Genomic DNA, 17,061 nt, shown 5'->3' with positions numbered 1-17,061 from the left:
GCTTTTAACCACTGAGCTATTTCTGCAAGCCCCCATATTTAGTTATTCTTATGGTAAAAGTACTATGCAAAAATTAGTCTGAGAGATCTCAAAGTTGCAGATATAGAAACAATACATGACCTACTGGACTGTCACATGCATGAAACTCTGATTGGTGCCTAAGAAAATGTGCAAATTTTGGGCCTTAATCTAGATGGAACCTTTTAAACTATTCAGCACACTTCACAAAAGACATGCTTTGGGGGCTGGAGAGATAGCTCAGCAGTTAAGAGTACTGGCTGTTCTTACAGAGAACCCAGGCCCGATTCCCACCTACATGGTGGCTAATAATCATCCATAACTTCAGTTCCAGGGGATGTGACACCCTCTTCTGACCTCTGCCGGCATTGCACAACAAAGGTGTACTTACACACATGCAGGCAATACACTCACACACACATAATAAAAGTAATAATAATAATAATAATAATAATAATAATAAAAGATATCCTTTGGGCTGGAGAGATAACAGCCTGGAACTCTAGCTTCAGGGTATCTGACACTCTCTTCTGGCCTCTGTGGGTACCTGAGCTCATGTGCATATACTCCTCAATACATATAATTTTAAAAAAGACATTGTTATCTGTATCCAATGTGTATGTCACTCAGATAATAAAACTTACCATCTTCTCTCTGTGCATCCTGGTTGAACCTCAAGGACCTTGTGGCATCCCACTTATTCTTCTGCACACTCACACTATTGAACAAGGTGAACAAAATAAGTACTTATGCTGCTTTCAGTGGACTTTCAGTTGGATCAAGGAAGAAATACTCACACAAAAGGAGACACATCTCTAGAAGTTGACTGAAAAAAAAGATAACATTAAGGCCTAGTTAGAACACATTTATTGATTAGTGCTCTAGTTAACTATAAAAAGAATTTACTTCTGTTGAGTACAAGATACTATACCGAGAACATTTTTTATTTATTTTATGTGTATGAGTGTATTGCCTGCATGTATATAAGTGCACCTGTGTTGTGCAATGCCTGCCGAGGCCAGAAGAGGGTGTTGGATCCCTTAGAACAGAAGTTATGAATGGCTGTTAGCTGCCATGTAAATGCTGGGAATCGAACCTGGGTTTTCTGCAAGAGCAGCCAGTGCTCTTAACCCCTAAGTCATCTCTCTAGCCCCACCAAGACCACTTAAGAATATTATTTTATTTAACCTTGCAGCAACAATTGGAGACAGGCACTATTATGACTTCATATTAACTCAGGTTCAGAGAAGTTAAGAAACTTCTCCAAAGAGAAAAAGACATAGACTTTGAACCCAGCTCTATCTGTTGACATCGGAACCCTAAGCTTATACAGTCTTTAAAAATTAACCCATGTGTCTATGGTTTTTAATAAGATGAAGGCACAATGTGTCCAGTGTACCTGTGCATCTTCCACAGATCTAGAACGCATGATGGTCTCTCTTAGCCAATTGATGCTATGACTGTTCTTTCAGTCCTGTATGGAATTGTATCTCTTCCTTCAATGGCCCAGGGAAATAAAAACTATTTTTAAAGGTCATAAAATATAATTTACTTCAATTTTAAGTCTATTTACTTTTTGCTAATACATACAATTGGTTAAAATCCCAAAAGTTAAATATACATATAATGAAAAGCACCTCAGAAGTCCCTTACAGGGGCTAGAGCAATGGCCCAGCAGTTTAAAGCACTGCCCTCCTCTTCCAGAGGACCCAGGTTTGGATCCTAGCATCCACATGGTGGCTAACACAGATGTACCTGTAACTACAGTTCCAGGATCCCACACCCTTATTCGGCCTCCATGGGCACTGCATGCATCTGGTGTACTTACATACACGCAGGCAAAACATTCATACACATAAAATAAAAACGAACTTTTAAAAAAGAGGTTCCTGGGGCTGGAGAGATGGCTCATAGGTTAAGAGCAATGACTGCTCTTGCAGAGGACCTGGGTTCGATTCCCAGCACCCATATGGTGGCTACGAACTGTCCTTAACTCCAGTTCTAGGGGAATCTGAAGCCCTCTTTTGACCTCCAAGTCACGGTGCGCTCACATACATACAGGCAATACACTCGCACACATAAAATAAAGGTAATAAATAAAATACTAAAAAAAAAGTCCCACCAGGAGTAGTGGCGTATGCCTTTAATCCCAGCACTCGGGAGGCAGAGTCAGGCAGATCTCTGTGAGTTCACTAGGCCAGTCTGGTCTACATAGTGAGTTCCAGGCCAGCTGGGGCTAGAGGGAGAAGCTGTGAAAAAAAAAAAAAATGTCCCTTACACATTCAGGAGAAATCTTCAGGAGAATTGATCTTATAGCTTTCCAAAGATGGTTTATGCAAAAAAGAGGAAATTCTTTTTCTCTCTTTTTTTTTTTTTTTTGGTTTTTTTGAGAAAGGGCTCCCCTGTAACCCCAGCTGTCCTGGAACTTACTATGTAGACCAGACTGGCCTTGAACTCACAAAGACCCGCTTGCCTCTGCCTCCCAAGTGCTGGGACTAAAGGCATGCGCCACCACCCCAGCTAAGAGGAAATTCTTACGTATCCCCACCCACTTTACATGAGTGGTAGTAGGCTATGCCATTACACATTGCTCTGCACCTTCCTTTTTCCAACAGGTAATGTATCCTAAGCTCTTCAGCCTTGGTCTAATTCCACTGTTATTCATTCTCTATTTTGGACTTTTCTTGGCTACCAGTGCTTGTTTATTTCCTATGTGAACTTTAAAAGTACAAGACAGAACTCAGTTACCTTCTCCAATGCCTTCTCTTTCTTTTGAGCACAGGGCGAAGACAACTGCTTTTTGGGTTGCTTAGAGAACTTCTTTGGTTTCTCTCTTTTCCCTGATAATGGAAGAACATTATTGTGAGAAGGCTCATACCTCTCCAGTTACTTCTAAATAATGGACACATTCCAAAAGTAACAACACTATTAAAAAATTGACCAAAGATATCTGGACAAAACTCAAAAACAGGAAGAAGTCAAAAGGAAGCTACTTTATAGGGGTCTGTTTTCATCACCTTTCATCTTCATACTTGGCAAAAATTGGGGCGGGGGAGTAAGAGCATAATGAAACCCATTACTTTGTACGCTAACTTAAAATGTTGGGGAAAACACTCTTTTTCTTAATCTAATTTGACAGTGGAATCATCCTTTAAATCCAAGATTTCTATTTTAAAAATCATTATCATCTAGAAAAAAATGCAATGTGAAAATGGGGGCAGGCACAGAGCAAAATCTTTAAAGTGAATTTTGCTCAGGAAGGAGGCAGGACAAGGGTAACCTTGGGAAGAAGTGGGGATGGGACCAGTTATATTCTGCACTGCACCATTCTGGAGTCAAAATTCTCAATCTATCCCAGTTGACAATGGAAAATGGAGATGGGGAGAAACAGAGATATTTCTCTAAAAACAATGTACAGAGGTAGAAGTAACATACTGGACAGCTGTTTCCTAAAAGTCTTTGTATATAACCTCCATAAGTTTGTGGTATCATTATAATTTTTTCACAGTACTAGAGGTGCTATGCATGTTGACAGAGAAAGGGAATCATCAGCCTTACCCAGCTGTGAATCCTGTGATCTATAATAACTAGTTTGGCAAAATATGCCCAGTGGTGAAATATTGGCACAAATATTACGAGAGTAACCAAGCACCCTCTAATTAGATTCAAGGCCCATTTCACAATAGGGCATCCACACCTGACACTGTTATCAGGGTCAAGAACCTGTGGCTAGACAGGTCACAGGCCACAGGGGAGAACCTACTATAATCGTTCTGCTAAAGAAACATAATATTGCAGGGCATGATGGCACATGCCTTTAGTCCCTACACTCAGGAGGCAGAGACAGGCAGATCTCTGTGAGTTCAAGGTCAGCCTGCTGGTCTACATAGTGAGTTCCAGGACAGCTGGGGCTACAGGGAGACCTTGTCTCAAAAAGACCAAAAAGAAACTTTTTTTTCAATACAAGGTACTGTGTGTGCACATGTTGTGCGCCAGTACATTGCATGAATGCAGGTGGAGGCCAGAGGTGGACATGTGGCATCTTGCTCTATTGCTATCCATTTCATTGAGACACGATCTCTTACTGAACCTGGAGATAACTGAATTAGCTAGATCAGTAGGTCATTAAGCCCCAGGGATCTTCCTATCCCATCCTCCCCAGTGTGAGGACCACAGGCACATGGGTGCTGGAATCCAAACTCAGGTCCTCATACTTGTGCAGTACTTTACTAACTTAGCTAACTCCCTTGCCCCAAACAATGTACTTTATGGATATTGTTTTGGTGCCAGGACTAGAGAATCTTTTTCTTTTTCAGACAGGGTCTCATGTAGTCTAGGCTGGCCTTCAACTCACTATGAAGCTGATGACTTTGAACTGCTGATTTTTCTGTCGCCACCTCCACAGTGCTGCGAGTACAGGCATATACCACCATACCACCATGTCTAGCTTGGATGAGGTAAATTTTTTTTTAGTTTTTGTTTACATGTGAGTGTGTGTGTGTGTGTGTGTATGTGTGTGTATGCCACATGAATGGGGGTACCCATGGAGGTCAGAAGAATAAGTCACATCCCCTGAAGCTGAGTTGCAGGTAGTTGTGAGCTGCTTTATATGGGTGCTGGGAACCAAACTTGGGGTCCTCTGCAAGAACAACAAGCACTTTTAACTGCTGAGCCATCTCTCCAACCTCTTTTTTTGTTTGTTTGTTTGTTTTTAAGAGTAAGAACAATACATATAGTGCATCACAGTTTATTTTCTCTCTGTCTCTTGTCTGTCACTCTCTCTCTATGCATGTGCACACATGCACATATGGAGTTTGGAGGACAACTTTCAGGCTGGTGGGTCCTAGTAATTGGTTTGGCAGCAAGTGCCTTTATGTGCAGAACCATCTCATCAGCCTGGGTTAGGGAATCTTATGTTTTTTGAGACAGGGTCTCCCTATAGCCCAGCTTGTTTGGAACTCATTATGCAGACAGGCTGACACTGATCTCACAGAGATCCGTCTGCCTCTGTCCCTTTAGTGCTGGGATTAAAGGCATATGCCACCAAGCTAGGCGGGTTAGGGAATCTTAATGAAGTTTCCTTTCTTTTCTTTTTTCCAATGTTGTAATCTACCGTGTAGACATAAAGCCAATTAATTACCCATGCTTGCTTTAAAAGCTCCAGAAAATAACCCTTCACAAACAGCAAGCCGATTTTAACTAAGAAGCCATTACTTTGTTTCCTGGACACTTCCTCTTCATCACCAACTTCATCTTCAGTGACCTCAGATCCAGTGGTATATTCTTCTTCTTCTGAAAATAATGACTGCTGTTTCTAAATTAAACAAACATCTATTACAAACGTAATCTTGTATCTCTAATGAATTCTTTAAAATGCATTTACCTGATTTTTGATGAATGAGTAAAGATCTGACAAAATGCTGGGTGTGGTAATGTCAGCACTTGGGAGGCCGAGGCAGGTGGATGGTGAATTGAGGCCAGCCTGTGCTACATATGAAGATTCTGTCTCAAATGACTACAATGAAACAAACAAAAACCAAGCTGGGGTAGTGGCGTACATCTGTAATCCCACCACTGGGGAGGCAGAGGCAGGAAGATTAGGAGATCGGAGTCATCTTCAATTACATTGCAAGTTTGAGGCCAGCCTGGGCAACATGAAATTAACTGAGAAATCAAATCGACCAACCGACCTTTAACCAACATCAAAAAATCCACAAAACAGCCAGGCGTGATGGTGCATGCCTTTAATCCCAGGACTCAGGAGGCAGAGGCAGGCAGATCTCTGTGAGTTCAAGGCCAGCCTGGTCTACACAGAGTTCCAGGCCTGCTGGGGCTATAGGGAAACCCTGTCTCAAAAAGACTAAAAAAAAAAAAAAAAAAAAAAAAACCAAACAAAAAAAAAAAAAAAAAAAAAAAAAAAAAAAAAAAAATCCACAAAACAAAAACACCCCAAAAAGAACTTAATAGACTTTTTTGCTTAATGCCATGAATGTGATTTTAAAACATTTAAAATTACACTTATTATTTATCTAGCATGTGCGGATGCACGGGTGGAGGGTAGAGGACAACTTGAGAGTCAGTTCCCTTCTTCCACCGTGAGTCCTAGGGATTGAATTTAGGTTGTTAGCCTTGCCAGCAAATACCTTTACTCACTGAGCCATTTGCCAGCCCCTAAATGTGATTTAAAAGTGACTTCAGGGGCTGGAGAGATGGCTCAGTGGTTAAGAACACTGGTTGTTCCTGCAGAAGATCCAGGTTCGAATCCCAGCACCCACATGACAGCTAACAACTGTCCAGTTCCAGGGGATTCAATGGCTTCTTCTGTCCTCCGTGGGCATTGCACAACACAGGTGCACTTACCTACATGCAGACAATACACACATACACATAAAATAAAAATAATAAAATAGACCTCCCTTTATTTCCCTGGACTGCACAGACTCCAGGTGTCCTGGTGGCAGCATCTTTCTTGGTCCCCGGAGCCCTCTGGGCCTGGTCCCGCTCTCCACCTCCCTTTGTTTCCCTGGGCTGCACAGCCTTTGGTGTCCTGGTGTCAGCACCTTTCCTGTCCACCTGACCCTGCCTCCCAAGTGCTGGGATTAAAGCGTGTGTCACCATGCCCGGCTATAGCCACTTTTGAAAGAGATGTATCCTTGCTCTTGCTCTGGAAATTGTTATTGAATATGTTAAAGTTGTAATGAAATGCTTCTTCTAATGTGGTTATTAAATAAAAAAAAATTTTAAATAAGATTAAAAAAATACACAAAAAACGCGACTTTAAAATCTTTTAATGCTGGGCATGGTGGTGTCTGCCTTTAATCCCAGCACTTGGGAGGCAGAGGCAGGTGATCTCTGTGAGATCTGGGCCAGCTTGGTCTACAATAGCAAGTTCCAGGCCCAGCTGACCCTGTCTCATAAAAAACCAAGCCAAAACAACAAAAAAACAAAAAGTGTTTTAACCCGGGGCTAGAAAGCTGGCTCAGCCATTGAGAGCACTTGCTGTTCCTGCAGAAGACCAGAGTTTGCTCCCCAGCACCCAGGTTGAGTAGCTCACAACTATAACTCTAGCTCCAAGGATCTGACACCCTCTTCTGGCCTCTGGAGGCACAGCCTAACACAGGTGCACTTTCATTCAAGTAGGCAGACCATCCAACTCATAAAAATTGGGGCACACACACACACACACACACATACACACACACACACACACACACAAATTTGAAAAACAAGTTTTTTAACTAGAATCCTGTCTCAGCCTCCCAAATGGTGGGACTATACGCGTAAGTCACTGCATCAGATTATGTCTTTCTTAAAGAAATCTATGACATTTTCTAAATAAGTAAAAAATTAGAAAAGCTGAAAAAGATACATATTTAACTAAAATATGCAAAATAAGACTCTAAGATTTTTATCAAACTAAGCTTCAATACAGGAAGCAAGAAGTCCACAACACTGAATACAGCTGCTCACTTACCAGCTGAAGAGTCCAGTTTTTCAGGGACAAGAACTGGAGGGTAGAGGAAGACCAGATTAATAAACTTGCACTATTGGGGCCTTATTTTCACATGGACACTGTACAGCTAAACAAGCTGTAAGTATGGTTTCAAGTTTAAATGGTTTAAAACTCAGGCTGAAAACGATTTATTAGTCTACTGCACCAGCCTTTCAAATCTCCTGGCTAGAATGGCTATCATTAAGAAAACAAATGCCAACAAATGCTGGTAAGGAGGTAGAGGGAGAATTCCTTATTACTGATAGGAATGTAAACCTGTACAGCCACTATGGAAATTCCTCGACAAGGAAAAATAAAACTACCAGGCAGGAAAGACAGCTGAGGTTAAGAGCACTGGCTATTCTTGCAGAGGACCTAGGTTCGATTCCCAGCAACCACATGGAAGCTAACAATTGACTACAACTCCAGTTCCAGGGGAATCCGATGCCTTCTTCTGACCTCTGCAGGCATTGCATGACATGGGTGCACTAACATACATGTAGGCAATACGTTCATACACATAAAATAAAAATAATAAAATATGAAAAAAAGAAAACTACCATAAGACCCACTCTTGTGTACACTCTGTATATACCCAAAGGACTCTAACCACCAACATATCACAGGGATATTTGCATATTCATGTTTATTGCTGCACTATTCGTAATACCAGGAAATGGATCCAGATTAGATGTCCATCAATAAGTTAATGAATATGGCACATATACACAAAAGAATTTATATAGCTGTAAGAAAAATGAAATTATGACATTTGCAGGAAAATAGATGGAACTGTGAATCATTAAGCAGACTCAGGCAAACACTGCATGTTTTCTCTCATATGCAAAATACAAATTTCAAACTGTGTGTGTGTGTGTGTGTATGGGTGTGTGTATGGGTGTGTGTAGGTCACAAAACTGGAAAGGACATCATTAGGGGGTAGGAACAGATCTCAAGGGGGGTGGAAAAAAGAGAGGGTAATGAAATACATATTATAAGAAAGCAGAAGGGAAACTAGGAAAAGAAGGGAACAGCTAGAGGGCAGAGAGGGCATGAGCAAGAACAAAGTATAATGACATGCATGCCTGAAGACACCACGACGAAAACTACTTTATATGCTAACCTAAAAGAATTAATAAAATAAAAATTAAAAAAAAGATATAAACATTTTACACAGATCCACAACAATCAATGAAATTGAAGAAGTAAAATAAAATCTACCCAGGAGGACCATAAGTTCAAGGCCAGCCTGGACCTCATACCAAGACTCTATATCAAACAAAACAAAGCAAATAAGATGAAACTCCTTGTAGAGAGGTTGATGTGGATATTTAGCAAAAAGAAAAAGGGCTGGTGATGTTCAATGGAAGAACACTTGTCTGCATGCACTAGGCTTTTGACTCCCAGCATTGCGGGGGGGGGGGGCAGAGAATCATTACTTTCTAGGATCATTTCCAAAGGACAAGTACATTACATGTAAAGGTAATACAATTTTAGTTAGTTTTTCAACTATTTTAATAACATCTTAATATTTGTATTTATTGTAAATTAAGGAACCGTATAATTAAATATTTTATATGTAATTAATAAATACATAATCTAGTATTTATAGCTTTCTCAATTTTCTAATTTCCTCATGTAAACTCTACCATAACCAACGAGGGCAGGAAGTTAATAGCAGACGGATTTCTCTGAGCTTTAGTAACAAAAGTCAATAGAATCAAAAGGAATCAAAGGTATTTTGATCACTTAAAAATTTTAATTTTGAAACTTTAAAAAAACTTAACCACATTTCTAAAAGAAGTTTATACCAAAATATTTACAGAAAAAGGTGGGAACAAATATGCATTCATAGTACCTTCATTTCTCAATTTATTTGCCCACAGAATTCCTGAAAATAATGCTTTTCCTAAATTTTTATGTTATTAATTGATTGAAGTCAAAGAATGTGTTCTATCACTGCTAGTTTTACTGACTCAGCACAACATTACACTATGATCAGGTAATCAGTTCAATTTCAATTTCAACTGACTAGATTCCTGTAAAGATGAAAAATGCCACAAAAAGTTACTCACAGCATTGAGCTCCCCAGTTTTGGGGCCCCATGGTGTATTTGGTTCCAATAAAACATCACATTCCAGGCCCTTTTCATCACATGAGCCAGCCCCAGGATCACTTGAAATAAAAAGACATTTTTATGGAGAAATATTCCATTAAACACTTTTAAAAATATTTTATTATTTTTATTTTACGTGTATGAGTAGTATTGTCTGCATGTATGTGAGTGCACCCGTGTCATGCAATGCAGCAGAGGTCAGAAGAGGGCTTTGGATTCCCCTGGAACTGGAGTTAAGGATGGTTCATAGCTGCCATGTGGGTGCTGGGAATCGAACCCGGGTCCTCTGTAAGAGCACTGAATACTCTTAACCGCTGAGCCATCTCTCCAGCCCCCAATTAAACATTTTTAAATGACTTTCTTATTGTAAATATTTAGCCAGATGCATGCTGTTGATCCCAGCACTCAAGAGGAAGAGGCAGGTGGATCTCTGTGAGACTGAGGCCAGCCTGGTCCAGAGTGGGAGTCCCAGGCTAGCTGGGGTTACAGGGAGAGCTTGTCTTAAAAAAAAAAAAAAAAAGAAAAAGAAAAAAAAATGTAACACAAAAGCAAATGTACACTGTAACATGTACGGATCCCTGTTTTTACTAATCCCTGCAACCGGCTGCCATTGATTCATATCACTACAAAACAGGAAGTCAGTTCTTAACTATAAGAAAGTCACCTTAGGGGCCGGGCATGCCTTTAATCCCAGCACTCAGGAGGCAGAGGCAGGGGGGGCTCTGTGGGGTCCAAGGCAGCCTGGGCTACACAATGAGGTTCCGGGAAACTGGGGGTACAGGGGGGCCCTTTTTCAAAAAAAACAAAAAAAAAAAAATAAAAAAAAAAAAAAAAAAAAAAAAAAAAAAAAAAAACAAACCTCACCTTAATATTTACATTTTAGTATTTTGTGTACAAATGTATTGCCTGCATGTATGTAAATGTGCTCATGTTGTGCAATGCTCGTGGATGTCAGAAGAGGGCATTGACAGATAAAAAGTAGCTATATGATGAATAGGGATGATCAGGAGAAAAGAGTTTACAAGCAAAGGAGCACATGGGACAGATTCCCTTCCCGGGAGGTAAAATGTCTGCCCCGGGTTGTGAGCTGGGATCTTTTTAAGGGGGAGGCTTCTGCTTCCTGCAGAAGGTGGGAAGATGTATTTTTTTTTTTAAGTTGGGTGGGGGAGAGGGGCAGGGGGGTGGATAGTGGGAGAGCGGGACTGTTAAAACCTGTTCTCTTTAGAAATCAAAGGGGAAGTCTGCTGTGTTGGCCAAACAGTGCAGAAAAGTCTGCTTCTCTTGACTTCAAAGACCAAGGTGCTTATCAGCTCCCTTCCCTTTTCTCAGGAGCTTGAGATGTCCTTGAGACCCTGTTGGTGAGGGGGCGGGGCTATCTAAACCTTAACAGGCATCAGATTCCCTGCTACTGGAGTTACAGATGGTTGTTATTCACCATGTGGGTGCTGGGACTCGAACCTGGCTCTTCTGCTAAGAGCAGCCAGTGCTCTTACCACTGAGCCATCTCTCCAGCCCCAATGTTTATATTTTAAAATTTGTCTAGTAATTTCTCTAGCAAGTCATCATACACAAAGCACACCCTTAGACTAGAAACATGGTTACCTACCAGGTGGTAGTAGTAAAAAGGCTGCTGATTGGTACTGCTTTGACAACAGCCTCTTTTATTTTTACTTATTTATTTTTATTGATTTTTTTTGTATTTCATTCAGAACATCTCAAACAATCTTAATCATCTTTATACCCACTCTCTCCATGGATACCCTCCCATAGCCACCCCCACCGAAGCCCATATACTCTGTCATCCCTATTACCACCGTGTTGTCAGTGCCCCAGCCGTTCCCCAGTATAAGTCCATCTGCAAAATCTAGTCAGTCTATCTAGAGTCCCTTGTTTAAGGAAGATCAGCTCTTCTTCAGTTGCAGCAGCAATCAGTTGCCAACATTCCTTTAGATAAGATTGGGGCCTGCCTTTCATTTTCTCAGTTCTATGCTGAGTCACTGTCTGCCTGAGTTTGCATGGAACTTATGTATGCTGACACCTATGCCATAGAATCCTATGAGCAGGTTCCCAGGAGCTTGTAGGGCTCTGTTTCTATATGGTCATGCACATCCTCCCTGACTCTTACACTCTTTCTGCCCCCTCCTCTACAACACTCCCTGAGCCTTGGGTGGATGAAATTTAATAAAGGGGTCCTGTCCGAGGACCATTATTTAGCAGTCTCTTGATCTCTACACTTTGGCCATTTGTGACCTTTTGTGTTCCTGACCCTTTGTTGCATGAGGGAGCTTCATTATTGAGAACTGATTCATGAGTGTCCTCTTCTTTAAAACTGTTCTATGTTCCATGAGCCTTAGGTGTAGAGACTGCATTGCAGATGTGTCCCTTAGGCCTAGGCAATTCATAGACAATGCGGACGTATGACCAGTGTGGTACTTGGTATTAGTCTCTGACTGCTGCAAAATGAGATTCTTTGATGAGTGGTGACTGGGATATTTGTCTGTAAATATAAGGATACATACTTAGCACATAGTAAGAAATCACATTAGTTTAGCAATGTGAGAGTTTTGGGGTTTTCTCTAAGAACTATGAACACTCCGGCCATGTGTATTAGGTTATGTTACAGTACCACACTTGAGTTTCCTCCCTTTGAGTGGGCTTTTAGTCAAATTAGGTAGCTGTTGATTGCTCCCAAGATAAAAGTGCTACTACTGCACCAATGGAGTATGCTGTGCTGGCCATTGATGTGGTTATTTCGTATTGAAGCTGATGCTGGATCATCCGTTGATGTTTTCCCTTGGCACTTTCATAGCGTTCTCCAAAGCTCTGAGAGCTCACCTTCAGGGGAAGTGGCTTCCAGAGAAGTTGCAGCTCTATTTCTCCAAATCTTGTGTCTGATGTATGTTCTGTCTTTGGCAATAGGGACTTACCTTCAAGTTCTAGGAGGCCATCAAGGGCTGTAGCAATAGACTGAGTAATTTTGGGAGTCTCTTGGACTACCCTGGCCAACAACTCAAAGGAAGGTATCTCCTGTCTGGCACTGTTTCTTGTTACGTAGCATTCAGCTATACACATGGACTCATATAGAGATAATGTATGTATAATTTGTCAGTAGCGTGTTGGACTAATATGGTTCCCTCTGGTTTTTTAAAACTAAATAGGCATTATTCATTTCTTTCACTGTCTAACCCTTCTTCCATGGTTTCCCCATTTTTCCCTTGATAATACCCTTCTATGGTCCCACCTCTCTGGAGTTCCTTCTTTCCCTTTATCCCCAAGATTCTTTGTATAACCCTCCCTCTACCCTCCCATTTAAATAACCCCATTTTTATCCATATCTCCCTTATTAACACCTGTTTCCTACTGTTCTTCTCTCTCAGCTTCTTTCTTTTCCTTTACCTCACTGTTTCCTTACTCTTGTCCTGGTTCCTGCAGTTATGTCTGTTTGCATACTTATTTATCAAAGTCTGATCCTAGGATCCACATATGAGGGAGAACATATGTCGTTTGTTTTTCTGAGACTGTGTTACTTCACTTAGTATAACAGTTTTTAGTTCCATCTATTTATCTGCAAATTTCATGATTTCATCTTTCTTTACTTCTGAGTAGAACTCCATCATATAAATGCACCACATTTTCCTTATCCACTCGTCAGTTGAGGGAAACTTAGGTTGCTTCCATCTCTTAGCTATTGTGAAAAGAGCAGCAACAAACATGGATGTACAAGTGTCTCTGCAATAGGAATGAGTTCTTTGGGTATATGCCAAGGAGTGGTATAACCAAGTCAAATGATGTGTTCATTTTTAGTTTTTTAAGGGTTTTCCACACTGCTTTCCATAAGGGTTGCACAAGTTTGCAGTCCCACCAGCAGTGAATGAGTGTTCCCCTTTCCCCACATCCTCTCCAATATTTGGTATCATTTGTTCTCTTGATCTCAGCCAGTCTGACTGGGGTAAAATGAAATCTTAAAGTGGTTTTAATTTGCATTTCTCTAATTACTAACGATGTTGAACACCTTTCAAGATGCTTTTTAGCCATCTTTATTTCTTCTTTTGAGAACCCTCTATTCAGCTCCTTAGCCCATCTTTTAATTGAGTTGTTTTCTTGATTCTTTGTTTTTTGAGTTCTTTATATATTGTAGATGTTAAACCTCTGTCAGATGTGTAGCTGGTGAAGATTTTCTCCCACTGTGGGTTTTCACTTCACTTCCATGGTTGCTTCTTTTGATGTACAGAAGTTTAGTTTAATGAGGTCCCATCTGTTGATTCTTGACGTTATTTCCTGAGCAACTGATGTCCGGTTTAGAAAATCCTTTCCTACACCTATATCTTGTAGGTTATTGCCTATGTTTTCTTCTAATAGTTTCAGAGTTTCAGGCTTCACATTGCGGTCTTTGATCCATTTGGAGTTGACTTTTGTGCAAGATGAAAGATAGGGGTTTAGTTTCTTTCATTCTATAGGTAGAGATCCAGTTTTGCCAGCACCACTTGTTGAACACGTTGTCTTTCCTCCAGTGAATGTTCTCGGCCCCTTTGTCAAATATCAGGTGGCAGAAATTGCATGTACTCATACTTGGTTCTTCAGTTTTGTTCCATTGATCTATGGGCCTATTTTTGTGCCAGTACCATGTTGCTTTTATGACTCTGTAATATAGTTTAAAATCTGGTACAGTAATCCCCCCAGCATTGCTCTTAGTGCTCGGGGTTGCTTTGGCTATCTGAGGTCTTTTGTGAATTTTAGGATGGCTTTTTCCAATTCTGTGAAGAATGTCATGGGGATTTTGCTTGGCATTGCATTGAATCTATAAATGGCTTTTGGTAGGATGGTCATTTCACAATATTAATTCTTCCAATTCATGAGCATGGTAGGCCCTTCCATCTTCTGATGTCTTCCTCAATCTCTTTCTTTAAAGATTTAAAATTTTCATTGTAGAGGTCTTTAATGTCTTTGGTCAGGTTTATTCCGAGATTTTGTTGTTGTTGAGGCTATTGTGAAAGGGAATGTTTCCACGTACTCTTTCTCTGATTGCTTGGTATATAGAAGGGCTACAGACTTTTGTAGATTAATTCTGTAATGTGCCACTTTACTGAATGTGTTAATCATTTCTAGGAGTTTTCTGGTTGAATTTTTGGTGTCTCTTAGATATAATACCATATCGCCAACAGAGAGTCCTCTAGCCTACCACCTGCTGCAGCTACAAAATAAAGGGAGTGATCGCAGACATTTACAAGTTCAAACTTATGGAAAGATGATCTCAACCACCAACTCTATGCCCCCTATTTGTATCAACCAAGTGTTTAAAAGGGCTCAGCACTGGAGACACAGCTCAGTGCTAGAAGGCTCTCCTAGCATGCTTGAGGACCTAGGTTTCATCCCAGGATGGTAGAGTGATACGAGGGTGAGGGGACTTAAGAAACATGGGGGAAGAGTTGAGAGCCTTCAGATCCTGGTTTTAGAATTCCAAATTTTTTAGTTTTTAAACATATTTATTATTTTTATTTTATGTGTATTGTCTGCATGTATGTAAGTGCACCCATGTCGTGCAATGTCCGGGGAGGTCAGAAGAGGGCAACAGATCACCTGGAACTGGAGTTACAAATGGTTGTTAGCTGCCAGGTGGATGCTGGGAATCGAACCTGGAACTCTGCAAAAGCAGCCAGTGCTGTTAAGCACTGGGCCATTTCTCCAGCCCCACCTTTTATTGATTTTTTTAAAATTGATTTTTATTTTATGTGTATGAATGTATTGTCTGTATGTATGCAGACGCATCTGTGTTGTGCAATGCCTGCAGAGGACAGAAGCGGGCCTCGGAACTTGAGCTATGGATGGTAGTTAGCTACCATGTGGATGCTGGGATTGGAACCACCGCTTTTAACTGCTGATCCATCTCTCCAGTCCAGGATCCCAACCTTTTTTGTTATTAAGACTCTTAGTTTTTCCTCCCCTTGGACCCTCAATATTTCTGTTTGTTTTTTTTTTTTTTCTTTTTTTTGGTCTTTTTGAGACAGGGTCTCTCTGTAGCCCCAGCTGTCCTGGAACTCACTGTGTAGACCAGGCTGGCCTTGAACTCACAGAGATCCACCTGCCTCTGCCTTCCGAGTGCTGGGATTAAAGGCGTGCGCCACCATGCCCAGCAATATTTCTGCTTTATCTGTTAAGTGAAATTGTTTACTTTACTATAAACAACATAATTGCATTTAAGCTATTCCTCCTACCTTCTTCTCTCTGTAGTGCTGGGATCAAACTAGGTCCTTGCACATGCAAAGCAAGTGCTCTGCCCTTCACTTAGGGATACCCAGAGTGATATCCCTAACCCTTCAACATTCTGCAATAATAACTATTTAACTGCTGATGTATTTAACATTACTGATTTGGGGAAACACTAGGGAGTAGATCATGAAATGGAAACACCTTATTAAGCTGCAAAATAGTGTTGTTTTTGCTCACCTAACTGTATCTTTAGAAAAAGGCACAACAATAACATCTTTGTGCCTATGCAGATCAGTCAGTATTCTAGTAGTTGGACCAGACAGCAAATCCTCACCTTCACCTTGATCATGAAGAATAACCATGTGGTCTATCACTTTACAGCCCTGCCAAATGTAAGAGACACTAAGTTAGATGTAGGTCATTATAAAAACAGTATTTTAAGAAACTGAGTGCTCCCCACTAAACAGGATGCCTATCAGCCCTATCCCAACAGAGGAAGAGACAGAGGACAAGGAGGGGGCTGTGACACGCTGTCTTCTGGACATGGCATGGCCGTCACACTCATGAACTTACAGCAGATGTGCTTACCTGTACAAGATCAAGTCAGTCAAAATCCTGACATAGATGGGGTGGATGATCTCCAGGCTCTTCCCCTTATTGTGGAGCAATGTGTAGTTGATAGTTGCTGGGGGAGGATGTGGCTTCTGGTAGGATTCCTATGCTCCAGAGGATGGCTCCCTACCCATCCATACATATGGGCAGCACTAACTTGACTTACTAAAAAAAGGTGACTTGGGAGGAGCACATATTGGGAGACATATGGTGAAGTTGGAGGGAAGAAACAAGGGGTAGATATGATCCTATTTTATTGTATATCTGTATGAAATTCTTAAGAATAAAGAAAAATTAAAAATTTTTAGAGATAGGGGTCTCACTGTGTAGCCCTGCCTGGTCTGGAACTTGCTATGCAGATTGGACTGGCCTTGAACTCACAGAAATCCACCAGCCTCTGTCTTACATGTACTGGTAAGATTAAAGGTGTGTTGTCATCCTCTTCCCAGACAACTGTATGTAATTTGGTCCTAATCACACATGGCCTCCTGGATTTGGGGAGGGCTAAAGTATTCAATCTGGGGAAGGCTAGGAAGAGAAGGCAGACTCATACTGAGTAAAGGTTTTCCAGTGTGCATACCCTCAGGTCATACATACACCTCAGCAACCCCTCAGT

The 17,061-nt window shown here is 41.0% G+C and overlaps 1 protein-coding gene across 3 annotated transcripts in view; it reads right to left on the bottom strand.

Annotated features, from left to right (window-relative positions):
* Positions 1 to 17,061, bottom strand: part of Kiaa1841 (KIAA1841 ortholog) — a 75,801-nt gene that overhangs the window by 11,333 nt on the left and 47,407 nt on the right. For all 3 annotated transcript variants that reach the window (XM_008844479.3, XM_008844480.3, XM_017800966.2), the window contains 7 exons: positions 16,071 to 16,216; positions 9,586 to 9,685; positions 7,493 to 7,525; positions 5,233 to 5,332; positions 2,767 to 2,858; positions 816 to 844; positions 663 to 736 (listed from right to left, as the gene is read on the bottom strand). In XM_008844479.3, coding sequence (XP_008842701.1) covers positions 663 to 736; positions 816 to 844; positions 2,767 to 2,858; positions 5,233 to 5,332; positions 7,493 to 7,525; positions 9,586 to 9,685; positions 16,071 to 16,216 — 574 coding nt within the window. The remainder of the gene's footprint in view (positions 1 to 662; positions 737 to 815; positions 845 to 2,766; positions 2,859 to 5,232; positions 5,333 to 7,492; positions 7,526 to 9,585; positions 9,686 to 16,070; positions 16,217 to 17,061) is intronic.

Source organism: Nannospalax galili, unplaced genomic scaffold (assembly GCF_000622305.1).
Source record: "Nannospalax galili isolate Female #2095 unplaced genomic scaffold, S.galili_v1.0 scaffold682, whole genome shotgun sequence".
NCBI lineage: Eukaryota > Metazoa > Chordata > Mammalia > Rodentia > Spalacidae > Nannospalax > Nannospalax galili.
The sequence above is the reverse complement of the archived record's forward strand: the minus strand, read 5'-3'. Positions and strand labels throughout refer to the sequence as shown.